The sequence below is a fragment of the Prionailurus bengalensis genome, chromosome A3 (genome assembly GCF_016509475.1).
Source record: "Prionailurus bengalensis isolate Pbe53 chromosome A3, Fcat_Pben_1.1_paternal_pri, whole genome shotgun sequence".
Classification (NCBI taxonomy): Eukaryota; Metazoa; Chordata; class Mammalia; order Carnivora; family Felidae; genus Prionailurus; species Prionailurus bengalensis.
The window spans coordinates 446,624-473,623 of record NC_057354.1 but is presented as its reverse complement, the minus strand read 5'-3'; the positions used below and the strand labels follow the sequence as shown (position 1 = coordinate 473,623).

Here is a 27,000-nt window from a genome sequence, read left to right as displayed (position 1 = left end):
CCCACACGCTGATTTCCGCCCCGCTCCCCGATACTACAAACACATGGTGGGGGTGGGAGGCGGCTGCGGAGGCTGTCTCTTGAGACCCAGAGCCCCAGGTCCCCGCGGCCACCCAGGGGCCCGTCTAGCAGAGCCAGGAGCTGTGCCCTCCTAAATCCGGCACTGAGCCCGGATCGCCGGGAAAGCCGAGCGCGAGACCGGGGGTGCCTGTTGTGCTGCGGAGAAGGCCAGGCCCCTGGACTCTTCCTCTCCGTGGTGGCTCCGCACCTCGGTCCCAGGCAGGGCAGCACTCAGGTGCCCCTCACCCATCGGTCACGGCTTCATTTCCCTGAACTTTATTTTATAAAACGTACAGAGTGAGTTACAGCGGTAACGTCTTTTTTTAAACTGAAATAAGTTACGACATCTCTGTAAGCAAGGCCACGCGAGGCGGGAAGAGGCTGGGTGGGGGCGAGGGCAGGAGGGCTCAGGCTCGCTCAGGCTCGCTCAGGCTCGCTCGTGGAGGCCACTCTTCCTCATCACTGCCGTCAGGAACAGCGTCGGTCCCGAAGTAGCGGTCACCGAAGTTCCCTGGGGAAGGAAGCAGGCCCTCGTGGCGGGGATTCGGGCCGCCAGACACCACCCCCCCCCCCCCCGCCCCCAGCACCGCTGACCGGCCCTGTGCGGCCTCACCGATGCCAGGGATGATGCGGAAGAGGTCATTGACGCGCTTGTCCACAGCTGTGGTGAGGATCCTCACTTGCGGGAAAGCATACGCCACCGAGTGAACACCCATCTCCGCCATGAGCAGCGACAGCAAGAAGATCTTGTCCTCCGGCACGTCGTGGTCCTGCACGGTACGGGGCCAGTGAATTCCAAGCCAGCCCTGCGGCCGGCGGCCCCCTCCAACGCACTCACCAAGAGCACCCGCACGGCCATCATGGCTGCAGCGCCCGTGGACACGGTGCAGTCCATCAGGATGACATGGTCGTCACTAATGTCCTTGGGCAGCCGCAGGTAGTGGAGCTGCGAGGAGCCGGAGTCGGAGCCGGAGTCAGAGCCGGCACAAAGCCAGGGCTGCCCTCCGGGCCCTCCGGGCTCTCGCCGCCCCGGATTACCACCGCCTCCCCCCCTCTCCCCCCCCTTGTCCTCCAGGCTCCCTGCGCCCCTTGGCCCCTGCCCTCCAGGCTCCTTCCGCCCCCGGCCCCGCACCTCGGGCTCCCCAGTGAGCTGGTTGGTCTGGATGAGGATAGTGCCTATCCGCACGTCTTTGCACACGGCCCGCAGCGCGGGCTCCATCGTCTCACCGGCCCGCAGGATGGACACGCCAGTGATCTGGGGGCCCGGGGGTGGGGGGCGTTGAGCTGGCCGGACCTACCGCCTCGCCTCCCCGGCTGCCCCAGTCTCGCCCCCCCCCCCTCCCCCCGGCTGCGGCCGGCCCCGCCGGTACCTGCTTCCCCGCATAGCACTTGCCCGCGTAGTCCTGCCCCTGCGGGGTCTGCACGACGCAGTCCTGCGCACAGAGGGGGTGGGGGCGCTCGTGAGCACGAGAGGCCGCCCACATCCCGCTCCCCCGCCCCCCTCCCCCCCACCCCCGCCGGTCCCACCCCGCCCCGCACCTGGAAGGGCAGGAAGGAGAGCGCATGCTCAATGAGCAGCCGCATCAACCGCTTGGAGTAGAAGATGAATTCGTCACGGCTGGTCTCCTTGTCCCTGTGGGCCGGTGGCGTTAAGCAAAGGGGTGGGCCGCCAGGGGCCACCTCGTCCTACAGAAAGGGCTCTCACCTGATGATGGTGTGCATGCCTCGCACCTGCGGCGTGCTCTCGAGGACACTCAGCGTCTGAGGCAGAGGGTGGCACTGGTGCGCCGAGGCCAGTGCGGCCCTGGAAACACAAGCCAATTGGGGGACTCAAGAAGGGGTGTCTCCTCCTGGCGCCCCATCCTCCCGCTCCGACACCGTGTGGGGGGCAGATGTGAGGGGGACAGTGGGGCGTGCAGAGTGGGGGCCGCCGCCTCCCTGTGGCCGACCTGGAGGGAGGGCCCCACCCCCGAGATCCGCCCGCCAGGCGAAGGCAGAGCAGCTGACCTTCAGGTGGGAAAGCGAGGGGCTACGGTGTCAGCCTCCCCTCCCAGCCCCAATCCCCTCCGGGCCTTGCTCGGGAGAAAGCGAAAGGGGACCAGGCAGTGGGAGGGAGAAGGAGTCTCAGCCCCCAGGAAGGGCGACTGGTCCCCAACCCCAGAACATGTCTCTCTGGGCAACAACTGAGCTTCAGGGCCAAACTTCACCCTGACCCTTCCCTCCAGGTGATGCACCACCCTCTCAGAAGACAGGAGCAAATCTAGCTCAGGGCCACCCCTGCTGCACCAGGCCTGGAGTGGGGAGAGGAGGCGGGGGGAAGTGGGGAACAGAAGGGGCGGGGCAGGACGGAGCAGAGGGGGCGGGGCAGAGGGCAGAGCTGAGCAGAGGGGGCGGAGCAGAGGGCAGAGCTGGTGGAGGGCGGGGCAGAGGGCAGGGGGCGGGGCAGAGCTGGTGGAGGGCGGAGCAGAGGGCAGGGGGCGGGGCAGAGCTGGGGGAAGGCGGAGCAGAGCAGAGGGGGCGGGGCAGAGGGCAGAGCTTGGGGAGAGCGGAGCAGAGAGCAGAGCTGGGGGAGGGGGGAGCAGAGCGGGGGGGCGGGGCAGAGCTGGGGGAGGGCGGAGCAGGGCCGGGGACAGCAGCCCCCCTCCCCCAGCAGCGCACAGCACAGCAGCAGCACAACCAGAGCGCACTCTGTCCTCACATATCCCAGCGCAGCTTCCTCTGCTCGCCAGGTGAAGAGTACGTTCGGGGAGGGAACAGGGCAGGAAACCCAAGGGTTTACAAAGAGGAAAAGAACAAAGAGAAAAAGAGCATTTAGCAAGGGAGCGCGGGCAGCCCCTGCAGCCTCCGGCTAGCTGGCCTGAGAGAGAGAGGCAGGTGGCGGGCGACTGGGGGACCCCTGGAGGCTTTGCTCTCCGAGGCACGCCCCCGTCCTGAGGCCTGCCTGCCTGCCTGTCCCCGCCGCCGACCGCCCACCAGCAACACTTCCTGGGGCTGACAGAGGCGAGCGGCCACCAGCCACCACTTCCCGTGGCTGGCCAGAGAAGGGGAACTAGCCGGCAGCAGCATTTGGGTGTTTTCTCAAGTCTGAAACCCCAGGAACTGTATTCTCACAACAGAGGCTTCCAGAGGGCCTGACAGGACAATCCCTGCAGGTGCCCTGGTCTGGAGGAGAGCCAAGCAGTGATTCAAGCGAGGGCAGGACGCTGGAGGGGCCAGTGACTGGCCCTGGAGGCATTCCCAACGCAGCAGCTGGGGCTCCCAGTTGTGAACCGGGGGCTGTCCTGGTGCTTCCCGATCCCACAGAAAGCCTGGGCTAAAGGCAGGTCATTCATTCATTCATTCATTCATTCATGCTGAGCACTGTGTGGGGTAGGTGCCTCCTCTGCTCCCTTGGGGCCCTGGTGCATTCAGAGCTCCTGGCTCTCTCTCTCTCCAGGGCCAGATGGGCAGGGGGCCAGGGGGCTGAGGCCTCACCACCATCTGTGGGAATCCAGACCGGACCCTCAGATCGGGCAAAGGAGGTATAAACCCAGGCCCTCCCTCTATCTTCTGAGGGGCAGGCCTGTAGCCACTGACCTGGGGGGCACCCAACAGGGCTGGCTCAGCACAGCTGTGCCCTCTGGCGTCAGACCCCATGCAACCAGCCCCATGCTAGGGAGAGGCCTCCAGAGAGGTCTGACCAGGGCAGAGTCAGGGCTCTGTGTGACCTTGGGCAAGTTCCTTAACATCTCTGTGCCTTAGTTTCCTCATCTGCCAACAAGGACAGGCAAAAGCAGTGTGGGGGCCACCACACTGTCCCTTCCGTGCCTGGGGCAGGGCTGCCCAAGGGTGGGCATGACAGGAGAGGACCCTCCCGCCTGCCCAGGTGACAACCCAAATTCTGAGCTGCCTGTGGATGTTGGAAATGCCTCCGTCTCTGCAGACAGGTGTAGGAAGTCTTACCTGACACTGAGCTCACGCTGCGGCAGCAACACAGGGAGACACAAGGGAATGGGGTGGCACGTCAGTGATGGTAGCGCTGCTCACCTTGCAGTCACCGGACAGCACAGCCCCTCGCCACCGTGCACCCTGGCCAGCTGGGCCACCCCCACCCAGGAACGGACCTGCCACAGCCCCACCAAGGGATCGTCCGAGGCAGCTGCCAACCATGGGAGGGAACCAGCTGTTACGGCCTGTGACCTGGGCACCCTCTGGACTGGGCAGTAAGAGCCAGGACTCCTGGGGCTCTGTTCCTCATTCCTCAGGCTTCCAGCACCCCATTACGGAGCCTGCCCAGAGCGGTGGGCAGTGCCCTTAGCCAGCCCAGCGCATGTAACTTCAGGTTGGGGCACCCCTCCTGGAGTGTTCGGGACACAGCACCCAGCACTGACACCCAACGGTCCCTGGAAGCTTTGGGAAGAACAGGAGTGCACCCTTCCACTCAAGGCCCAGCTCAGGCCGGAAACACCAGAAGGCACCTGTACACTCCACGCTTCCTCAGGGAACCCAGCTGCCTCCGGCCAGCACAAAGGGCTGGGGGCTGGTGGGCAGCAAGGCTGACCGAGCAGGCCTGGGACACTGGAGGGCCAGAACGTGGCAGGGGACAGTAAATACACGGGGGCTGCAGAGCGGGTGGCTGTGGATGGTGGCTGCAGGGAGCCAGGGAGTGGGGCTGGGCGGGCTGCAGGTAGCTGGGAACCTGGCCCAGCTGACTCACCTCCTCCAGCTGGCTGTGCATGTGCTGCACGATCAAGTCGATGGCCACTGTGTTCCCGCTCCCTGGGACGGGACAGGACAGGTCAGGAGGGTGACACGGGCAACCAAGGCACCTCCTCTGCCCACATCCCCAGGGCAGGTGGGTCTGCAGGCTCACCCCAGGGCACCACGATGTCTGCCACACGCATGGTGGGCTGGATGTACTGGTCGAAGGCAGGTTTGACGAACTTGTTGTACTGCTTGATGACGCCCTCGATGTCTCGGCCTCGCTCGCTGATGTCCCGACGTAGCCGTCGCACGAGGCGGATGTCAGAGTCTGTGTCCACAAAGATCTTCATGTCCAGGAGCTGGATGGGGAGAGCCGGCTGCTGAGCGGGGCGTGCCACCGGCATGGCCGGTGTGGGCGACATCGGGACCAGTTCCTGCAAAGATCTCTGGGCTGTGTGCCGACCTTGGGGCACCTTGAGGGTCTGGCTGGTACCTCTGGCTGGCAGCGTGCGTGGCTGTGGGGGCATGTACACGTTGCGTGGGGGCGCTGTCCACCAAGGGCTTCAGCCAAAGGCCACTGGATGGGTACTGGTTCCTGAGGCAGGTGGAGCCGGCACCACTACGGTGGGTCGTCCGCTATCTACGTGCCCTCGCACACACCAGGGGACTGGGGACTTGTTCCCTCCCCACCACATCCCCCATCATGGTCCTTGGGCTTGGTGAGTTCAGGTCTGGCCAAGGACGGGCGGATGTGGGGCTGGGCACTGCTGTACGGTGGGCAGCGGAGTTCCCTGAGCCTCAGCCCAAACTCGCTGGCCTCAGAACTACAAGGAACCGGGAGCAGATCTGGCACAGCTGGCTGTGAGCACAGGCCTCCCCCGATGGGCCTCGGCAGGGGCAGGAGAGGGAGCCCCGCACAGCAGGGCCTGGCGGGATGGATGCGGCCGTGCACGCCTCCCAGGGGTCAGGGGTGCGCCACGCAGACGGCACAGACACAAGGGCCCGCCTCCATCCCAGGCAAGAGCACGCACGTGCACACACGCAAACCCACACCCACCACCCCAAGGTCACTCTGACCTCAGTGCCCTCACGAGCCCCAAAGAACGGCAAAGGAAACACAGACACGTAAGAGGGTGAGTAAGGGTCAGAAGAGAAAGAAAACACAGTAGAGGCCCTGGCCCAGGGCTTGCACCCCCACCTGGAAGGGAGCCCCTCCTCAGGCTGCCTCCCCCACCAAGGCCATTTCCAGTCTCTCTGTGGGAGTGGCGGGTCTGCTTGACCCAACGTCCTGACTGGCTCCCCACAGAGTAGCCATTCCTCACCCAACACCCAGTGACTGCACCACAAGGATGGGACAGGTGGCCATGCACCTGTCAGAGCCAGTGGCTTGGCCTGCTTGGAGGAGGCAGGTTTGAGGTTAGAACCACAGCGGGGGCGGGGAGCTGAGCCGGGGTGGGCGTCCCCGGCCGTCAGCCTCGAGCCCTGCTCTCACCTCCAGCAGTGTCTTGTCAGCAAAGGCCATGATGCCCTCGAAGATGATGACGTTTGCACCGTAGAGCGTTTTCTGCAAAGGAATCGTGCAGCGGTTCACCCTCTGTGCCCACCGTGCTCCCAGGAGGATAGGCATAGGCCGAGCCCAGCGGGCCTACCCAGTCTTTCTTCCGGCTGTGGGTGGTGAAGTCGTACACGGGAACCTTGACACTCTTGCCCTGCTTCAGCTTCTTGAGGGTGGACACAATGAGGTCAAAGTCAAAGGCGTCTGGATGGTCAAAGTTGAAGTTGTTGCGGGCAGCCTGCTCCTGCTGCTGCGTGGTGAGCACCTGTAGGGGGAGGAGGCAGGGGCTCTGTGTACCCCTCCCCGCCATGCCCCGGGGCCGGGGCGGGGGCTCCAGGCCCCTCTGAGGCCATGGCCTGCATGTGCGGGAGTGCTCCTCACCTTGTAGAAGGAGTCCATGGACAGCAAGACCACCCAGGGCACGTCCAGGGCCTCGATGATCATCCTGGCCACGGTTGTCTTCCCGGAGGCGCTGCCGCCTCCCAGGCCTGCGGGAAGGGGCAGAGTGACCCTGAGCAAGGGCCGCCCAGCCATCCTCCCAGATGGGTTCCCTGACACAACTGAGGGGCACGAGGCTGCTGACATGAGTGGAGCTGCTGCTCAGGTGCTCGATGACAGGTGCTGCCTGACCTCCCCCTCCCGCCGCGGGCCTGGCTCACCGATGGCGAAGGCCTCCTTGGACTGCGTGCCATGCTCGTTGTACCAGGGCGGCCGCCCGGCTGTGTAGATGGTGCGCTTGCTGGTGCGCAGCAGGGGCGGCTCAGACTTGCACTGGCTGGTGGTGCGCTTCCGGGGCGAGCGCCTGGTGCCCACAGCTGGGAGGAGCCTGTCCAAGGACTCCGCATTGCTGCTGCAGAGAAGGAGTACACGCTCGCCTCTGCCGTCCTGTGTCGGGCCTGGCGTGGCCGCCGTGGGGCGCAGCCCCCCCTCCCCCCGTGCAGGCACACGGGCACGGCGCGGGGGGGCAGACTCAATTGGGGCATACACAAAAAACCACCCGCAGCCCACCCACAGGGCTCCGGGCCTCGGACCGCCACTGCCCACACAAGTTCAGAGGGACAGCAAACACAGGGCAACGAGGACTGCCATCTTGGGCCTGGCTCCTCTTTCCTCGTAGGCTGGGCACCAGCGGGCTCCATAGGGCCCCTGTCCTTTCAGGAGATGAGAGGGGCACACCAATGGCAGTCAAGACCCCGTGGAGGACTATGTTTCCTCCCAGGACACTCTCTGGGCAGTCCTCTTGTTTTATATGATCTGATCCCTGCCACCCCGTAGGGTACACAGGGCGAGGGGCTCCGGAGACAGAAGCTGCTGACGGGAGAGCTGGGCAGGGCGGCAGAGTGGATGGGTGCAGGAGGAAGGCCCTGCGCTGGGAGGCCTACAGGGAGGCCCTTGCTTCTTGCCCTCCAGCACGCTGCAAACTCCGGGCAGAAGGCCACGGCCCCCAGGGGCTACGAGCTGGAAAACTCAATCCAGGGAAGGCACGGACGGCATCCGTGTTCTGTCCTGCCCATGCTGTCCCCCTAGTGCCGAAGGGACATGCTGATGTCTCTGTCATTTCAGAAGGGGCACGGTGTGGCTGCTGGCCCAAGGCCTCAAATCCCAAGAGCGGCAGCTCCGGGGACATTCAATTTGGCTGAGTGGCCCAGCTGGGAGGCAGTGTCTGCCCGATGCCTGCTCAGAGTCTGTGCTGAGAGGCTTGGACACAAAAGCCTGGTGTAAAGATGGCTGCAAGGCCAGGACAAGCCCAGGGAGAAGGCATTTCTGGCCACCGCATGAGAGAGAGACTGGGCTGGCCAAAGCATCACCTTGCTGACCTGCTCCCGAGGCTTCAAGGCAGGTCGTGGCCCAGCACAACTACTGACTATCCGGGCAGAGCCCCCGGCGGGTGGGAAGACAGGGCAGGGAACCACGTGGACGCGCTGGGCAAGTCGGTCCCTGCGCAACGCTTTCTGCAGCACTGCCTGTCCACCCCTGGTCCAGGACCCTGGTGATGAGTGCTGCTCACAGTACTAGCAGGAGAGCCGGGGATGAACAGAGACAGGGAAGGCGTCCTGGAAGTATGGCTGGGTGAGAAAGTCCAGTGCCATGAGACACGAACTCATGTATATATTTACATAAAACCGCCCGCCTGCACACACCTTCATTTGAGGGTGCGTGAGCAAAATGGGGCGCACAGAGGGGACTACGGCCTGTGAAGTCTGCTGCCACCCCTACAACCAGCAGTGCCGGGCCGCGGGGTGCCTGGAACCGGGCCGCAGACCCATGCCCCGGCAAGGGTGCTGCCAGCTCACCCAGGCCCGTGACAGTGCCTTCCTGCCTCTGGAACAGCCTGCAAGAGCCGGGAAGGTGGGGTGCACATGTGTTGGGCGTGGGAGGAATTAGCTGAAGCCAAAGGCGTGACAGGTAGCGCTCGGGAGCCTACTGGTGTGTTGAGAGGACAACTTCAGCAGCAAGAAACCACCCACCACATGACAGGAGACACGTGGCCGCATCCTGGGGGACAGACAGCACAGGACTGCCGCTGCTCCTTGCCAGGACAGCACAAGGAGCCAGCGCTGGAGGTGATTAGCCTGTCTGTGTGCTCAGTGTCACCTCTGTGGCTCTGGAGACAGCAATCTGGAGCGAGGACAGCCCTAGGCACTGTCACCCAACAGCAAGCATGTGGGGGCTTCTGCCCAGCATGGAGCCACCCCAGCAGTGCCGCCCACACGCCCAGTCAAACCAGAGAGGGACACGGTGCGGGGGTGGGGAAAGCATGCACCAAGCAGCAGTATCTCCAGGACCTGGGCAGAGGGCAGTGCTGTGTGATCTAACCCCGGACGTATTCGTCTAACCACGCTGAGCACACAGCCCCCACGGCTCACCAATGTGTTGTCCTCCCAAGCAGGCGGCCCGCCGCTCGCTCTGGAGATGACAGATGGCCCATTCGGGAGAGTGGAGCCAGCCCTGCCGTGGCCCTGGGGGTGACGGTGGGCAGAGAACAAAGTCCAGCCCCGTGCCTTCTGCGAGCACACTCCAATGTGGAAAACCTGACTTGCAATGGAGGAAGTCCTCCCCATCTCAAAGAACGCGCTCTTGTGCGCTCGTGCTGAGCATGCCCACGCAGGACCGCCTCGGGGCAGCGTAGGCCTGGGGCTGGCATCGCTCCCGTCCCCTGCTTCTCACCCCGGCGCAGTGGCCTGGCCTCTCCAGCAGGAAACTCAGAGTCCCTATTTGTGAGTGTTCATTGTACTACTGAGGTAATGACGGCCACCACCACTGACAACTTCTGAGGCTCATGCTGCCAACAGCCTGGGACCATTCCAGGGAAGAGTACCCGTGCGCCAGGAAGAGCTGAAAGTAGGGCAGAGAGAGCTTTGCCAGAAACCCGCCCCGTCTAGGGCGCCGCCCCATCTAGGGCGTGTGATGGGCCGGAAAGGCATCAGGCTGGGTCTGCAGCCAACTCCAGCTGCACTGCCTTCTCCAAAGCCCCGTCTCTCTCTGGGAATCAGGGACAAAGCCGCGCTGTGACCTCAGAGCAAGCCGCACCCCATTTTCTCAGCGACACGACCTTGGAAATGGGAACATCGCACAAAAGATCTCATTTCTCAGTCAACAGATGGTCGGGGTGCTTCTGGCTACAGTGACAAAAGCTAATCTCAAACCAAAGGATTATGAGCCACAACAGAGACTCACCTGTAACAGACAGCCCCAAGCAAAACCAGACCCTGCTGGCGGCCAGCCCTGCCTGGCCCCTCACGAGCACCTACCCGGCCTGTTTCCCTACGTCGATCGGACACACGTTACATGGGGCTGCCAGCGGCCAAGACACTGCAAAGGCAGTTGCCTCACTACAGCCACGAGGGACAACAGGCCTGCCACTCACCTGCCTTCTGCTCCGAGGGCCCAGCATCCCGAGATCCTGATGCCAGGGTAAGCTGGGGGGCTGCTCATGGCTGGGACACAGGGGACAGTGGACAGCAGGGTGATCCCAGGTGTGTGCAGGAGCATCTCCACAGGGCCACTTAGACCCACAGTGGCCCCCTTGGACAGCTCAGGAGACACCTGAACTGTCCCTCCATGCGTGGGCAGGAAGTGCTGCAGGTGAGAAGCTGGGGTTGGGTCCGAAGAGCCTCCCGTGTGGAAGGAACAGCACTCACTGCCGGCCTCAGAGGCTGAGGCCACGGGCATTAAGAGGATCACCCGGCTGGGGGCTGTGCACTTTCCTGATATTAATAGCACTGACCCTGCTGAAAAGAACAGTGTCCTGTGGCCCTGGCAGACCTCAGGCCTGCCCTGGCCTGTGCACCGGCTGCTGCACTGCTGGCCCAGTGCTTGCTGAGGACCACAGTGCACCCCTCCTAGAACACCATGGAAAGAACTCCAGACCCCAGGCCTGCTTGGGACTGTGAAACCAATCCTCTCCTACACCCCTACAGGACAGGGAAATCTGAGGTCTCTCCTGGCCAAGTCTTGCTGAATGTCATTGCTGCGCTGGGCGTCACACTCTTGGCCCCAAGGTGCCTTCTAGAGGCATAAACAAACCTGAAACTCTATCCACCTGCCCCACCCCCTCCAGGGGTAGGCTCCAGTTCATCCCCCAAGGCCACCCAGTGCTGCGTGTTCAGCCAGGGGGAAACAGTCATTCTCTAGCCTGGCAGCAGGAGAGAGAATGGGTTCAGCCCCAGCCTCAGCAAGGGTGGGTCAGCCAAAAGATCTTTACTGCAGTGTGTGAAGCGGTCTGCATCCCTAGGTCCTCAGCCTCCTTTCCAGCTTTCCTCCTGGCTTCTAACAACATGGAGGCTCAGGGAAGAGAAGATTCCAGATGGGGCTCACACACCTGAAGAGGGGCCGCTCCTGGCCGGCCCAGGTAACAAGGGTGTGTCTGCCTCCCTGTCCAGAGGCACTTGGAGGCAGAACTGAACTGTCCAACTTTGCCCACAAGCGCTTCCCCCTCCTGCTCCCTGGCCTGGACAAGCGGGCAGGGGCTGGCCCACACTTGGGAGGCTAGAGCTGTCCTGGACAGGGCTGCAGAGTTGGGGCATGCAGCACCAGGGCCTTCACTGGTGCCTGACGCTCTGTCCAGGTTTAGGAAGTTTGCTGGATGAGTCAAATGAGGCTGGATGGAGGAGGGAGGAGCCAGGCCCCAGTGGACCCCAGACTGCTCAGAGACAGAGGTGTCAGGGGAGTATTCTCAGGGCAGGTAGAACACTGGGGGGCTGCAGTCTTAAAGGAGCCAAAAACAGGCTCCAGAGACTTGCACAGCCCCTACCCCATTACCCTGGAAACTTCCCTGCAGAAGTCCCTCGTTCCTGCTGCTCTGGGCGGGTCCAGCCAGCCTCCCTCCATTCCCATAGCTGCAAACCCACCTCCACCAGGACCGCACCAGGAGACAGCCCCAGGGGTTCACTGTTATCACCACCATTCTCATTTACCCATCAGCATGTCCAGTGCTAAGGGAGTTGGAGTCTCTGTCCTCATGGAGCTAACCCTCTAGAGGGGCAGGCAGACAAAACACAAGGGCAAAGTAGACAAACCATACCAATGCGCCCGCAATGACGTGGAAGAAGCTGGAAGGGTGGTCAGGGAGAGCCTTAGCTCAGGGGCACTGGCACATACACCTAAAATGCCAACCAGACCCAGCTCCGGGGCCCTTGGGGGGTGTGCAGGGACTGTGGGGGCAGCACAGAGGAACAGCCCTCAGGACACCAGCCAGCATCAAGGGACAACCGTGAAGTCCAGAGGCAGTTCCAGGGTAGACCCCATGGGCCTCTGGAGAAAGCGTGCCGGAGTCTCCACTTACGGCTCCCAGGTCCTGGCTCTCTTCCTACGACCTATGCTTCCCTGGACATCATGGGGGGGGGCACCCAAGCCCACTACACGATTCTGCACGCAGGATGGGGCCCTGACTGCAGCTGCCACCTATCTGTGTCCTCAGGGAGTGCTTTTCTCAAGGGCCTACCTAGCTTTATCCTCTCTGATCTCGGGCTACCTCAAAGATTCTTTGGCACAAGCAGGTGTCACAGACGCAAGTCCTACAAGACTCACCCGGTGCCAGGCATATAGTCACTTTTTGCCGGGAAGGTGTGAGATGGGAAGGACACACAATGCTCCTCAGGGCCTGGGCAGCCTCCTGCGATCTGGCGGCTCCTGAAGGAGAGCTGTCATCGCAGGGCAGCCTCGCCTCATCCCTTACCCCTCCCCCCCCTCCTCCCTCCAAGAAAGAGGTTGCCCTGGCACCCAGACCATTCTGGAGGAATCCAGGCACACAGCATTTCTGCCTTGGAGAGATCACCCAAGTCCCGGGATGAGATGCCCGGGCTGGAACCGTGGTTTCCTTGGACCCCCACAACCTGCGGCCCTCGCAGAGCCTTCCTGAAGCGACAGTTTAGACCCGGAAGTGCAGGAGGCTGCTCCGGATCGCGGCTCAGCCACCGCCCCCTGGTGGGCCTGGCCCCAGGAGCTCAGTAGGAGCCCATTTCCTCTTGGCCTCTTCCATCTCCCCAGTCAGGGTGACAAAATGGCCCTGCCCCCCGCTCTACCCTTCCAACTTCAACTCTTGCAAAGCCTCCCCAGAGCCTGGCGGCACGGCACAACAGGTGGGGCAGGCGGAAGGCAGCAGGCACGATCTACCCCAGACTCACGAACCCTGGCCTCTTAGGTGGAGCAGAGCCTGAGTCCCGGCGGATTCCAGAACACACTGACCACCTCAGATGCTCCAGCCCAGGGGCCCTCCCCGTCCCCTCGGGATAGACAACAAAGTCCACGCCAGCTACGGGCAGAATCCGCTTTATCCGCAGAACCTCGGACTGGGCGCCCGGCAGGCCTGCCCATGAACCCGGTGCCGCCGGCCATCGAGGAGCGGCGGGGCGGACACGGTCTCACCTCCGGGCTCAGCGCCGCCGGCCCCGCCAGGCCCGGAGGAACCTCCCACCGCGGCAGGGGGCCCCCCGCGTGTCCAGACCCAGCCCGTCGAGGTCGCCCTGCCCGCAGGCGGACGCCCCACCGCACCGCGGGCTCCGGCTCACACGGCGGACGCGAGAGGGCGTGCGCGGCCCCCAGCCCGTGCTCGGCGGGGCGCGCCTACCGGTCCTCGCACGAGGCCTCGCTCCTCTCCGCCGGCCGGTCGGGCCCGTCTCCCGCCGCAGCGGGCGGCGGAGGCAAGCGGGGCGCGTCAGCAGTGGCTGGGGGCGCCGCCATGGAACTCTGAGGCCTCTCCGCGGGCCGCGTCTCCGGGGCTGGCCGCCGGGAGTCGTAGTTCGGGGCTTTGCGCCGCACACTCGCTGGCGCGCCGTGCGGACTACAAGTCCCACAAGGCCGTGCGGCTGTGCGTGCCGGGACTCGTAGTCCGGCCTCACCCGCTGCGAGCGGGCGGACGGGCGTCGTTTGCGGGGAAAGATCCCACCCCGAGCTTTACCACAAACTCAGCAGCACAAAGCCCCTGGAAAAAAATCAATAAACATTTATTTGATACAGTCATATTTAATACATACAGTTGATGGCCCACCCCCGCGCCACATGGGGCCGGGAGGCGGGGACGAGGACCGGGGACAGATGGTCACAAGGCGGGCAGGGCCCGAGCTCACCGTCAAAACATCTTGCAAATAAACACTTTGTAGATAGAATATATATGTATATATACGGTTACAAGTGATAGCTGGAACCTCTCTTCCGAAATGCACTTATGTACGGAGAACCGGCATTAAAAAACCCAAACCAAGAAACCCAAAGCACAGGCTGTGTGGCTGCCAGGCCAGAGGTACTGGCCGGCGCCCCCCCCCCCCGCCCCCGCCCGCGACCCCCAGGCCTCCAGGGTAAGCCACCTGGGGCCCATCGAACTGGACACACCGGGACAGCCCTGCCCCCCGTGGGTCAGGGTGCACCCATTCTCTCCCTTCTGAACCAGAGGGACAGGAAGGGGCTACCGCTGGGAGGGCCACTGATCACCTCACACCAGGATACACCCTCAACTGCCTTTGCACAAGCAAATAAAGTGCATCCTATTTTTGTGTGAAGTGTCAGCCCCTTCAGTCGGGCCGTTCCTGTTCTCAGGGCAAGGGTGGGTGGGCTGGGCCAGAGGTAGATCTTCAGAGAGGGACCTGGCATTGTGCCCTGGGCTTGGGTCTTGGGCAGGGTTCACGCCCACCATGCCCTGGGGGTCTGCCACTCCAGTCCCTCTCACTGAAGGTGTCAATCAAGGCCAGGCGGTTACCTGGCCGGATTCCCACCAGAGTGGGAGGTGGGCGGATCCCGCTGAGCCGCCCAGGGCTCTGCCCACTTTGGAGGAGGGCTCTGCCCACCAGCTCGCCACTGCCACTCACCAGAACATGGGAAGCAGGAAGGGAAGAAGGGAGAGAGGGGTCCGACCCAATAGTCACTTTTGGCAGCAGCCCCCCACACCCACTTTAAAGACAAAGAAGGGGGTTAAAGTGCTAAACATCAAGTTATCCAGGACCCCACCTCTTCCCACACATCTAGGCAGGGTTCCCAAACCAGGGACCAACTGTGGACTTCAGGGGGTGACCTGGAAACTCACCCCCCAGCAAAAAACCAGCCCCCCGTTCCCCAAGGGCCAAGTACCTGAGAGGCTGGGGCGGGCGGCCGTCCCCAGCAGAGGTGTTGAGGTCCAACCTCCTCCAGCCATTGGTGACAAAGACAAATGCACCTGGGGCTCCTGCCAGCACCTGCATCCCCTCCCTGCCCAAGGCTGCCCCCCTCCCCCCACAGTGGCTGCCTGACCCCACCTCTGCCTCCACCAGCTGTATTACCATAGTGACACCCAGGAACACAGAAAAGTCTTTCTGCCCACGCTGCCCTCCCTTCGTGTTTGACACTGGATCACATCCATCCGTCCATGCCTCCAGTCTTCGATCAAATCAAGGTGTGTGTGAGTGGGGGTAGTCCAGGTCTCTACACCCCCTCCCTAGCACACAGGCCGGGGTTGCCCAAGAGCCTTTTGGCCAAAGGAAGGAAACTGGAGACGGGCAGCATGACCAGCCCCCAAACCCCCCTGGAATCTGTCTCCCTACTGCAGGGCCAGGAGAGCCAAGCCTGGCTTAGGGCCCCTCCTCTCCTGTGACTAGATGAGGACGGGAGCTGAGGGGCAGAGAGGTGCCCGGTCAGCACCGCCTCCCTGAGCAGGGGAGAGACACCCCCTCAGCCCCTAGATCCACCGTCGGCACCAGGAAACCCTTAGCACCAAAATGTCGGATTGTTGTTTTTGTATAAAAAACAGAATAAAAAAAAGGTTGTTACTTGTCACAGCAACAAGACTGGCATCCACTACACCCAGGAGATACACGCACACGGGCAAATATCAAAATTCACATCGTCCAGGATCGGCAAGGCCGAGCCCTCAGCCCACCCTCTACCCCCCAGTGGGAAATAACCTCTGTCCAAACCCAGTGGCTCTGAGTACCTTCCTCCCCCCTACACTGCCGAAGCTGGAAAGTGGGGCCCAGGGAGGAGGCCAGAGGCGGTTTGGCCACCTCCTGTGGGTGCCCTGGACTCCAGCCTGAACCCTGGTCAACCTGCAGACCTAGCCACGCTCTGAGCCCCCAAAAGGGCCAGCACAGAGCTGCCACCAACACAACGTGACCTTGGCCAAGCCCCCTCCTGGCCTTCAGCTCTCATATCGAAAGACCACACAACCAGAAACAAAAGGGCAGGTAAAAAAAAAAAGGGGGGGGGGAGGAGACTCCCATGGGAGCTTAGCCACAGGCCAACCCAGACCAGCAGACAGAAGGCTGATTCCCACAGGGATTACTCCTCAGAGCTGGGCCCCAGTTCCATGCCCCACATGCCTGTGGACCCCAGACCAGACTGGCCCATCCCTGACCCACTGGGCTGCCCCAACCTAGAGCAGTGGTCTTAGCAAAGCTGGAGATTGGAGGCAAAGCTATGCTCCATGTGACCCCTTCACCGCCCCCCCCCCCCCACTCCGGCAGCCCTGCAGGTGAGAGCAGAACCCTCCCCCTGCCCCAGGCAGGGAGCACCCATGAAGACAGGATGGCAGGAGAGCCCACGAACAGGGCCACCTCCACCCACTGTGACGGACAGGGGCCAGTGGGGCAGGGGCCCGAGCACAGCAGGGGTCACACAGGCAGGGGAGGGTGGGCCTGGAGAGGTAGAGAACAGAAGCAGAGGAGCCAAATGCGGAAGGACGAGGGAGGCCACGGTAGGGCGGCTGTCTGGTCAGCATGGTAGCAGTCAGACTCAGGGTCTGTCCTGGGAGGTAGCTGGGGGTGCTGGGGTCCAGTGTTGGGTAGAAAGGTGAGGCTGCTCAGGTGCCCTCATCAGCCCAGAACCATGGGTCACCGAGGACCCCCAAGCCTTGGGCCTGAGAAAGCAGACGGGGCCGGGAGCTTGCATGGTGAAGGCCATCTGCCTGCCTTGCTCTACCCCGTGGCGCTGAGGCCTAAGCCACAGACCCTCTTCCTGCCCATCCAGGGCCCCAGACTCCACCAGGCCCATAAATGTCCCTCCAAGCTATTGCACTTCCGTTGCTGCCACGGGCCTCCCCCCAGAGAACCAGCCCAGGTGTGCCCTGTGCAGCCTGCACACGGGAAGGGCCGTCAGGAAGGAGAGAGGGACTGGCTGCCTCCGCTGGACAGATGAATAGGCAGGGGTGGGGGGTGGAGAACCGGAGGGCAGGAGGTCCTGGAGCTAGCTACCCCCACCCTGAACAGAGTGGGCTTGGTGTCCAGTGTGGGGACCAGGCCCCACCCACCTGCCAGCCACTCTGCTCACTTCTCAGGAGCTTTGCTGGCTCCCACCTTCCGGCCAGTGGAGCCCCGGGCCCCTTTGTCTCTGCCTCCTGGGGGCCAGTCGTCTCGACGTGGGGGCATCTTGGGTGCGGGCTCCTCAGGGGTCCGCTCCTTGGGCTTTCGGCCTCGCTTCTTCCCACCTGCCAGACTCTTCTTCTCTTCCTTCTTGGGTGCCAGTGAGTCCTGGCTCCTGTGTTTGGGAAGTGGGTCAGCCGAAGTACGGAACCAGTTCTGGAAAGAAAAACACCGCAATGTAGACCCCGAGGCAGGAGGATGCTAGGCACTGGGGCCAGGCAGGCTGCTGCGCTACGGTGCCTCCTGCTCGGGGTGCGGGGGAGTGGTGCCCAAGCTCCTCCCGTCCTCCAGGGAAGCCAGAAGCCACTTTGAAATAACCCCACCAGATTTCTTCTTTCCTTTTCTTGTTTTGTTTTTTTTTTTTTTGAAACCACCAGATTTCTCAACCTTGGCTGCTTGCTCAAAGGCCACACAAGCTATTACCCCACCATTCCCGCCCTGGCCCAATCCCCTGCCTGGGGCCAGCCCATTTGCTGCAGGCTCAGCAGGTGTCTCAGCCCATCCCACCTCTGCATGGGTCTTGAGGATGTGATACTTGACGCCACTCTCAGAGCTGAACTCCTTTGGACACAGCAGACAGCAGTACTTTCCCACCAGGTGGTCTCCCTGCAAGGCATCAGGCAGGCCAGCCCCCAGATATTGGACCCCACCCCACCCCTGGGAATACCAGAAGCACCAGATCTAAGCAGGGAACCCCGGCCCTCTTCCCGCACCTGTGTGGCTATAGGGTCGGGGCAGCAACTACAGCTCATCTTGTTGGGTGCTCGATGGGTGAGCTTAGGGACCCATCAAGGCTTCTGTGTGGCAGGACCTCTGAGCTGCCCCCGCTGCAGGGGAGGTAAGGGATAAGGAGAGGATGGGAAGAGGAACGTGCCTTGGGGAAGGGCTGCAGCCTTGGCCTAAGGCCCCTCACCCCAAGCCCAGGTCCACTGTGCCCGCTTACACCCACACAGACGAGAAGCCCCTGTGGGCAGAAGAACTTGGGCCAACGGACTCATGGATAGGGTTGGAGAATGCTGAAGTGTCCTGGGCTGGGCTGGCCATCGGGCACTGGCCGGTCCCTGCCCCACCGGGGTGGGGTCACACACCCAACATGCCGGAGCCCCTAAGGGTTGGCTGGGAGTGCAGAGCACCTACCCCACCACGGGAAAGGGCCAGGGGACTGACCTTGCTGCAGCTGGCGAGATGGGCCTTAAGGCCGGACACACTGGAGTAGATGGCTTCACAGCACTGGGGACAGGAGACAACGGTGGGGGAGGGCCTCCCAGCAGATGTCCCCACACAGACACACGCGTACCCCTGGCTGAGGGATTATGGGGCCTCTGGGGTAAGTGGGGGGCTTGACCCCAGGGGTCCTGGGATATGGCAGGCTAGACCTCTAAAGCTGAGATTATGGGGCTCCATCTAAGGACCCTGCAGGGATCACAGGTTGGCTGATCACTTGGAGACCTCCTACCCAGGGCCACACCTGGGCTCTTTACTCCTCAGCCCCAGGGTCCCCACACCCACCCACCAGCCTGCCCCAACTCACGTCATTGGGGCAGTTGACGTGGCCTTTCTCCTTGACTTCATTCTTCCACGCCTCCAACAACTGGGGGTTAAGTGTGGGGAGGCCTGGCCGAGTATAGTTGAGCTGTAAAAGCAGGTGAGCACCAGGGTGAGCCCAGGGGGCCTGTGTTAATGGGAGGCTACTGAATGCCAGGCCAGAGCCGACCCCACCTGCTCCAAGGACCAGACTGTGCCCCCCACAGATGGCAGATGTGAACCTGGAAGGCCAGCAAATGGGCCAAGTCGCAGGGGCGGGGCCGCTGCAGGGGACCCCAAGCTAGGTCACGCCCTGTTCGGGGACGGGAGCTCACCCGGGCAGTCTCAGGTACTAAGTCATCCTTCACCCGCCGCTTGGTCCAGTCTCGAGCCAGTTCGTCCTCTGCAATCTCTTGCAGGTGGAACACGGCAACCTGGGCTGACGTGCGGCGGATGCGGCCGCTGGGGGTCCGCTCCACACCCAAGAGGTCCTCAGTTTCGGGGGGCTTGTCCTCAGGTTCCTCAGGCGGCTGCAGAGCAGGAAGACAGGGTGAGCAACAGGGACCAAGTGGCACGGGGTGCAGAGAGACAGAGGTACGTGCCCCAGGCAGCGAACACGGGCACTCGGGGGTCCCAGGCTCACTAGGCCCCATGCACGTAGCCCCCAGAAAGGGAAGGGGGAGCACACACAGCAGATGGCACGCGACACACGCTTGGTACCCCAGGGGCAAGAGGACCCAGGCCACAGGCTGCTCACTGGGGCCGTGTGCTCCGAGCGCATGTGGTAATCGTGTCCGGCCTTGGAGCGGTAGGTCTTTCCACAGTGGGTGCAGGGAAAGGAAGGGCTGTCCACTTCACAGGGAGGCTTTCCGCAGCGTCGCTGGTGGTACTGGTAGCCCATGAGGCTGGAGAAGGCGGCCCCGCAGCCCTGGGGTCAGAGTCGGGTAAGTGGCCAGCAAGGGGCTGTGTCCCATCCCACGCCCAGCGCCCCGCACAGTGCGCCCCGCCCCCCCATCCCACTGACCTCCTGGGGGCACCGCAGCCTCCCCATCTGCTTCAGCACCTTGCGCAGCCGCTCCCGCTCCTCCTGCTCACTCCCCTCCGAGGCCTCGGCGTCAGAGGGCTGGGGGGCAGGCCCAGCCTTAATATCCCCACCACCACAGGGCCCCTGCCCCAGCCCAGGGGTCAGGGCCACAGGTGTCCAAGGTCAGGCACGGGAACCACTAAGTTCTGCTGCCACGTGGGGACGAGAGGTCAGTGGGCAGGGCAGGCAGGGTGGGGTGGGGTGAGATGGACTAGGAGGCTAGCGGCTGGTGGGTCAGGGCATACCTTGGCGCTGTGCTCTGCCATGGTGTGGTAGTTGAGGCCGGCCTTGGACTTGAACTGTTTCCGGCAGTGCTGGCACTTGAGAGCATCCTGCAGCTGCAGACATGCCCCTGTCGTGAGAAGCTGAGTCTGGGCACTTCCCCCCCTGGGACCCCGGGCAGCCTTACCTTTTGACACACCTCCATGTGCTTCTTAAGCCCCACGAGGGTCTTTCGGGTGACCACGTTGCAGGTGGGGCAGACAGCCTCCCCCCGTTCATGGATGGCCCGCTGCCACTGCTCCTCAGGGCCACCTGTAGGGCAGGGCCAGGGCCTCAGGGGCTGGTGGGGGCTCCCGGACGCCCTGGATGCCAAGCACAGGACCCACGGTCCACACTCAGCCCCCAGTCCCTGTGGTCCAGGATCTGCCCCAGAGTTGAGATCTGTCCTGGGCCCTGCACATGGCAGCCCCCCCACCTGGAGCTGGGTGGGCCGTGGGGGCCGGCACGTCCTTGCTGACCGTGCTAGCAGGAGCCAGCACCTTCTTGCGCACATCCTCGGGGCCCGGCCCCTCCTGCTTCTTGGCACGGTGCAGGCGGGATTTGTCCTCTGCCTTGGCCAGGCCTGTGTGCACATACAGGATGGGGCAGGTGTGAGCCAAGGGTGCAGGCACACTTGTGCATGTGTCGAGCCCCAGATGCTGTACTGGCTAGGGCCTCACCTTTGAGTCCGAAGGTCCCTGAGATGGACGGCTGCTCCCCTGTAAACTTCTTGGGTGTCTTCTGTTTCCTTCCTGACTCGGGGGAGAGAAAACAGGGCCCAAGGTTTCTGGTCAAATAACCGTCGGGAGGCCTGGGCCAACAGACCGCTACCCCCACCCCAGCCACTGCCTCCCCCCTCTCGTCTTACTGTGCTTTGTGCGCTCCGCTCCCTCCTCAGGTGGGGACACAGGGCCTGTGGCCCTCGGTGCCTCCTTGCTCCCCAAGGGCCTGCTGCCCAGAGAAAGGGGGCTGCTGCCGGGGTCTGTGCTCAGCTGGAAGGCCGAGGTGTGGCCCGTGGTGGATGGGCCATACTCCCCATTCTCCGGCCTCGCCTGCTTTGGCAGGATGGGGCATGCATCCAGGCTGTCCGCAGCCCTGCAGGGAGCAGGCAGGTGAGGGGCAGGAGGGCCCACTTCTGACCCTGTTACCACCTCCAACCTGGAAGGAGCCCCCGTACCTTTTCTTACCACTGCTCCTCCCTGTGGCTCGAGGAGTTTTGTTCTCGGACTTGGTCAGCAGCACCATTTTGCAAGGTGGTGTGTGTCTGCTGATGGCAATGGGCCTGCTGACCGTCACTGGCTTACTGACCACAATGGGCCTGCTGACCGTCACCGGCTTCGTGACTGGCATGGGTTTCGTAACTGTCACAAGTTTTGTCATCGGCACCGGTTTGTTGATGGTCACTGGTTTGGTCACCGGCACGGACTTGGTGACTGGCACTGGCTTGTTGAGACTCGCTGCCTTGGTGACCGGCATGGGTTTGGTGACCGGCACGGACTTGGTGACCGGTATGGGTTTGGTGACCGGCACAGGCCTGCTGACCGTGATAGCCTTGGTGACCGGCACAGGTCTGCTGACTGTCACTGGCTTGGTGACCGGCACAGGCCTGCTGACCGTCACTGGCTTGCTGATGCCGATGGGTTTGCTGACACCCACGGGTTTGCCAACAGTGACAGGTTTGCTCACTCCAATGGGCTTGCTGACCCCAACGGGCCGGCTGATAGTGACCGGCCGGCTGACCGGCCCAGGCTTAGGGGCAGGCAGGGGTCGGTCCATGTGGTTCCAAATCCGGTGCTTCTCCAGCTGGGTCTTGGAAGTGAACGCAGCCTCACAGAAGGGGCAGGGAAAGGTCAGCCTCTCTGAGATGGCACCCTGGGTGGAGAGGGCAGGCATGGGATGGCAGCCCAGGCCTCTGCCCAGACACGCCCTGAGCAGACAGGTGGGGCAGGGCGGGCCCCAGGCCTCTATTTCCCTGCCCCACAGCCCCTTACCCCTTGGCACCGCTGGTAATGGTACTTGAGCCCGTAGATGCTGGGGAACTCCAGCCAGCACCCTGAGTTTGGACACTTCACCCTTGAGTGCGCCTTGAATTCATCTTTCCACTGGTTCATCAGGGAGAGCTGGACATGGAAAAGGTGAGGCTACTGACCCCTCAGCCAGCCAAGTCTCTGCCAACCCAACCCATGCCCAGCCTCCGTCTCCTCCCCAGGCCTGCAGGGCAGACAGGCTCCAGGAGCCCTTCGACCTCCGAAGTGCAGCAAGATTCAGGCCACCCCAAGCAGCGATGGTGTACTTGACCTGTTCTAGGAACCCCACAAATGTGACCCACTGGGTCCCAGGCCGCACCATGAAGCCAGAAAGCACAGAGCGACCTCTGACGCAAGCTGAGGGCTTGGGGCTGGTGTGTGAAAAGCAAGCAAAGGCAGGGTGGTGGCCTTGACAAGCAGACCCCAGCATGAGTCCCACCCCCGCCTTCAGGGAGCTCACAGGAATATCTCGGAGGGCCTGGTTCTCGGCTTTTGGACGCCCCTTTTTCTTCCCTTCCGTCCTGTCACTGGCTGGACTCCCCGGGTCAAAGCAGAGTGGGCTCTGGCTGGGCACTGTCTGCCCGCCCCGGACCACCGGCATCCCTGCAACACATGATATGCCAAGGCTTGGAAGCTGCATTCCCCACAGCCTCACCTGCCACCCAGGGGGCTGCTCAGGCCTGGAGGAAGCCCCACTCCCCCCACAGCGAAGCATGGGGAGTGGGAGACTGTGACTGTAGTCAGCCCAGGACAAGAATCCAGGGGCCCAGGCGGCCCAGCTGAGCACCCAGGAACTAGACTACTGGGGGAGCTGGGAGCTGAAAAGGAGTCCCACAACCAGTAGCAGCTGCCTGTGGTCACCTGGAGTTGACCTTGGCCTGATCCCTCTTACCCAATTTTGGAGGGTCATGCAGCACAGGAAGTCGGACTTCGTTCCGGCCTCCATCCTTCCCAGGTCCACTCTTGGTGGATCCTGGGAGCCGGCGGCCTCCTCCAACACAGAAGGGATCGGTCATTTCTGCAGAGCAAGTAGACAAACCTGTGAGGCTCACCAGGACCGACTCAGGACTTGAATGGACTACTCTTAAACCCTGCCCCCAGATAGGCCCCTCTCCGGCTCAGGGGAGGAGAGCCTGCCCACCTGTGTATGTATGGTAGGTGATGGAGGCTTCTGGTTTAGGGGAGGGGCTGCCCAGCTGAGGTCTCCCCAGATTATCCAGGAGACACAATCATCTTGGAAGCACCTAACTGTCCCGAAACCCTCATCAGCTCTCATAGACTTCCTTTGTCCCCAGACACACAGTCCTAAAACGTGCCATGAATCATACCTGGTACTGAGCTGCGGGCAGCCCCTGAAGAGGTGGAGCGTTCAGGAAGAAAGAGACCGACAGCATCCCTCCCAGGGGCCAATTATGACGCTAATATGGCTGCTAGCTCACAAGCCGCTCTGGCCCAGCACCTTGGGACACCTTACTCCACAGCCCCACTCAGACCGAAGGCAATGCCACCCTACCTGGACATGCACCCCTGGACCCTTCTCTCCAGGACACAGATGGAAGATGGCCAAGATGGGCACTGCAGGCCCCTAGCCTACTCAACTGAATAAATTCCCCTGGGCGGGGGGGGGGGGGGCAGATCAAGGACTGAGGATCCCAGGAGCACCTGTTTCTAGTCCCCATGCCAGCTGAACCGTTCAACCTGACTTTCTTCTCAGCCTTGTCTCCAGCAGGAATCCCTCAGCCACCCTCTACCCGGCTGACCTCCTCTCCACCTCCACCCTCAAAAGCCTATCTGTCCCCCACCTACAGGTCCACCAGTGCCACTCCAGAAACTGCCAGGCCATCGGCCACAGGGATTACCCTGCTGCCTGAGGCTGGACATCCTGGGCCTGTTCTGCTGGGGGACTCCAGACCCTGAGAGCTCTGGGGAGGGACTCTTGAGCTCAGCCCTACAGGATCCTCCTACAGGGACACCTAAGGTCACAGGAAGGGGGGGGGGTGTCGTGTGGGCAGGCAGCCCCTCCTCTGGCAGTTCCTAACGAACTTACATCAGAGGAAGCGGGGAGGGACTGCAGGGCCTAGAGGGGGTCCAGAGACTGAGGTCTCTGGTAAGGACAATCACTGCTCATTACCAAGGGGGTGCCCATATCCTGGGCCCAGGGGGAGGTTCGGGTCTACACGGGCCTAAACAAACTTCTCTGAAGTCTTCACACCAAAACTTCCAAAGGAGACATGCCAGCATCAGTCATCCCAACGCCATGATGATTCCACCAGCCTGGGATGTTGGTGCCTACCAAGAACCCACTTTGCAATCTCTCCGGCTTGGGCGGAGAACTCAGAGTTGGGGGGCCTGGGGCCAGGGCTGGCCTAGGGGGCAGACACCCTCCTTCCATCCACGACCTGTGACTAGAACAACAGGAGGAAAAGAGATTCCACCCTGTCAGAGGACCCAGCAGGGTGGCAAAGGTGGGACCCTCGCAGGGGGGAGGGGGCGCCACAAGCAACGCTGGCGGGGGGACCTCGGCACAGGCCGGGCGCGCGGATGAACCCGGCCAGGAAACGTACACCTGGAGACTGGCCTCGCCACACACCTGTCACCTGCAGCCGGGGTGCGGGGCCCCGGCCTGGCCTCGAAAGGGCCGATCGCGGGTGCAGGGGGGGAGGGGGGGCGAAGGCAGTGAACCAAAATGGCGACTTTTTCTGGAGAAGGAGGAGACAGGAGCGCGGCGCCGGCGCGGGGCGCGGGGCGCGGCGCGGGGCGGGGTGGGGGGGGGTCGGGGCGCGGCGGGGGGGTGGCGGGCGGGGGCTCCGGGCCCGGTTCCCCCCCCCGACGACCTGCGTGCGGGGTCAGGGTCGGGGACGCGGCCGAGCGAGGGCTGCCCCGGGGTCCGGCCCAGGGCGCGGCCGGGTGCTTACCTGCGGCGCCCTGCGGGACGGCGGCCGAGGCGGGGGGCCGGGGCCGGGGCGCGGGGCGCGGGGCGCGGGGTCCGGGCGGCGCAGGCTGCGCGCCGCGCTGCGCACATGCGCGCTCCCGCCCCTCCCACCTTTGACAGTTTTACTGTAGGGGGGAGGGGGCGAACTCTCGCGGTATTCCTGCAGCCGCTCCGCGACGGGGAGGAACGGGTTGGGGGGGAGGGGGCCCATCGGCCCGGCCCCCTCTCCCGGCTCCTGGGTCCGTCGCCTCCGTCCGCTGGGGCTCCAGTGCAAAGTGGCCCGTTATGCCGCCCGTAGGGCAAGAGGCGTTTTTTCAGGCAGTGGGGTAAACTGAGGCACTATCAGGACGCTGGGAACTGCCCCGATCCCAATGTACGCGGATCGAAGCGACCAGATGCCTCTAGGTGTTGGCCCTGGGAAGGTGCAGCAATGGAGACCACCGTCCTCTGGGAGCCTGAACTCCTGGCCCCTGGGAGATTGGGGCCTGCAAAGCAGGATCTGGATCTCTTCCAACCGGCCCTGTGACCACCTCTGCCTGTGGCCACAGTCAGGGGACCGCCTGGCTACTAACAGTGCTGGGGGAGCAGTTTGAGGCCATGGGCTCTATGGGGTTACTGACCACTGGACCAGCCTCTGTCTGCTTCGGGTGGGGGTGGCCAGGGCCAGTGCCTTGCTCTGCCGTGCCCCAGAACCCAGGGGACACTGGTATCAGGGCTGGGGGTAATGGGGTACCATCGCTACCAGGATTTGGGAGTGAATGAAGCAGAGGAAGAGGTGCTAGTTGGGAAATAGAGTTACAAGACACACCTCCTTCCCTGAAGCCTTTCCCACCCCCGGCACCTACCCCCTCTCCACCCTTCTGTCTACCCTGCAATAGATTCAGGGCAGAGCACAAGAGACATGGTCAGATTAGGGTCTGCCTCTCCTCATGGGCACTCGAGAACTGCTTCTCTAACGGCTGGCACAAAGTGCCGCCAGAGAGAGGGGTAGGGGCCCTCTTTGGAGCGTTCATTGGGTTAGAACTTCCCTTGGAAATCAGAGCCAGAGAAAGGTCCATGTGGCCCCAGGAGGAAGAGGAAATGTCCTTCCCTCATTGACCGTGTCCACCCTGGGGACAGGACATCCAGGGTTGGGGGAGGGGTCAGTGCGTGAGACCCAGCCAGGTTTGTCATCTTTCCCCGTGTAAGTCTGCATGTCCACGCATGGAGCACGTCCTCGTCTGTTGATAGGTGTGTGCCTTAGTGACCACGTGTGCCGGGCAGTCTCCTGTGTAGACGTCTGATGTCAGGGTTATGTCTATGTGTCCCATACTAGGGGAAAACATGCCTATCTGTATGTTAGTATCCAGGTGACTAGTTGGAAGGTGTGTGTGTGTAGGGAAATCTGTATCTTAGCAGATGTGTCTCCAGGCTATAGAATGTCTGGATGTTGGGATATTGTGTGTCCTGTGCCCCCTGTGTTTATGTTAGGGGGTCACTGGGTATCATGGTGTATTGTGGATCTGGAAACCAGCATCATGTGTCTCTGTGTCTCCAGACTCCCGTGGTCAGTTTCTGCCTCTGCATTACCATGTGTCTGCTTGCTGTGTGGGCACATGTGTCAGGGTGTTGTTGTGACCCATGTGTTTCCTATGTTAGGGCATTACCCTGTGTCAGGGGCTTAATGGGGGCCCTCCAAAGATTGCCATGTCAAATCCCTGGAACCCACGAATGGGGCCTTATTTGGAGAAAAGGTCTTTGCAGATCTTAAGTTAAGGGTCTTGAGGTGAGAAGATCATCTGGGATTATCCAGGTGGCCCTTAAATCCAGCGACAAGTTTCCTTGTAAGAGGAAGATATGACACAGAAGGTGATTTGACCACGACGGGCTGAGATGGGAGTGATGTGCCCAGGGATCCCCGCAGCAGCCGCGAGAAGCTGGGAGAGGTGAGGAGGGGTTCTATCCTGTGCTCCGGGAGGGACTGTGGTCCTGCTGGTTTTCAGACTGGTAGCCTGCATTGCTGTGATGAAATCAGTTTCTGTTGTGTTAAGCTTCCCAGCTGTCATTCGTTAT

General features: G+C 62.6%; 2 protein-coding genes across 7 annotated transcripts; both read right to left on the bottom strand.

Annotated features, from left to right (window-relative positions):
- Window positions 1-319: 319 nt before the first annotated feature.
- UCKL1 (uridine-cytidine kinase 1 like 1) lies at window positions 320-13,592 on the bottom strand. Of its 6 annotated transcripts, none has more exons than XM_043553382.1 (16): window positions 13,367-13,552; window positions 12,328-12,429; window positions 6,957-7,144; window positions 6,679-6,785; window positions 6,392-6,562; window positions 6,235-6,306; window positions 4,912-5,101; window positions 4,756-4,817; window positions 2,758-2,777; window positions 1,765-1,863; window positions 1,599-1,692; window positions 1,430-1,492; window positions 1,192-1,314; window positions 898-1,005; window positions 673-829; window positions 320-570 (listed from the first exon to the last, which is right to left on the bottom strand). In XM_043553382.1, exons 1-16 carry the CDS (start codon window positions 13,477-13,479, stop codon window positions 467-469), a joined length of 1,773 nt encoding a protein of 590 aa, XP_043409317.1. In that variant the 5' UTR covers window positions 13,480-13,552; the 3' UTR covers window positions 320-466. The 6 variants fall into 6 exon arrangements, with proteins under 6 accessions (XP_043409317.1, XP_043409320.1, XP_043409319.1 ...); XM_043553385.1 differs by lacking the exon at window positions 13,367-13,552 and adding an exon at window positions 12,928-13,340; XM_043553384.1 differs by lacking the exons at window positions 2,758-2,777; window positions 12,328-12,429 and adding an exon at window positions 4,002-4,018 and having other exon boundaries at window positions 13,367-13,592.
- Window positions 13,593-13,721: 129 nt separating this feature from the next.
- ZNF512B (zinc finger protein 512B) lies at window positions 13,722-25,079 on the bottom strand. Its single transcript, XM_043553378.1, has 17 exons — window positions 24,932-25,079; window positions 22,909-23,034; window positions 22,477-22,619; window positions 21,981-22,109; window positions 21,167-21,861; window positions 20,858-21,084; window positions 20,670-20,741; window positions 20,426-20,572; window positions 20,138-20,262; window positions 19,974-20,066; window positions 19,669-19,767; window positions 19,402-19,572; window positions 18,980-19,174; window positions 18,652-18,753; window positions 18,288-18,350; window positions 17,628-17,726; window positions 13,722-17,276 (listed from the first exon to the last, which is right to left on the bottom strand). The coding sequence occupies exons 2-17, from the start codon at window positions 23,030-23,032 to the stop codon at window positions 17,025-17,027; spliced, it is 2,736 nt and encodes a 911-aa protein (XP_043409313.1). The 5' UTR covers window positions 23,033-23,034; window positions 24,932-25,079; the 3' UTR covers window positions 13,722-17,024.
- Window positions 25,080-27,000: the final 1,921 nt, after the last annotated feature.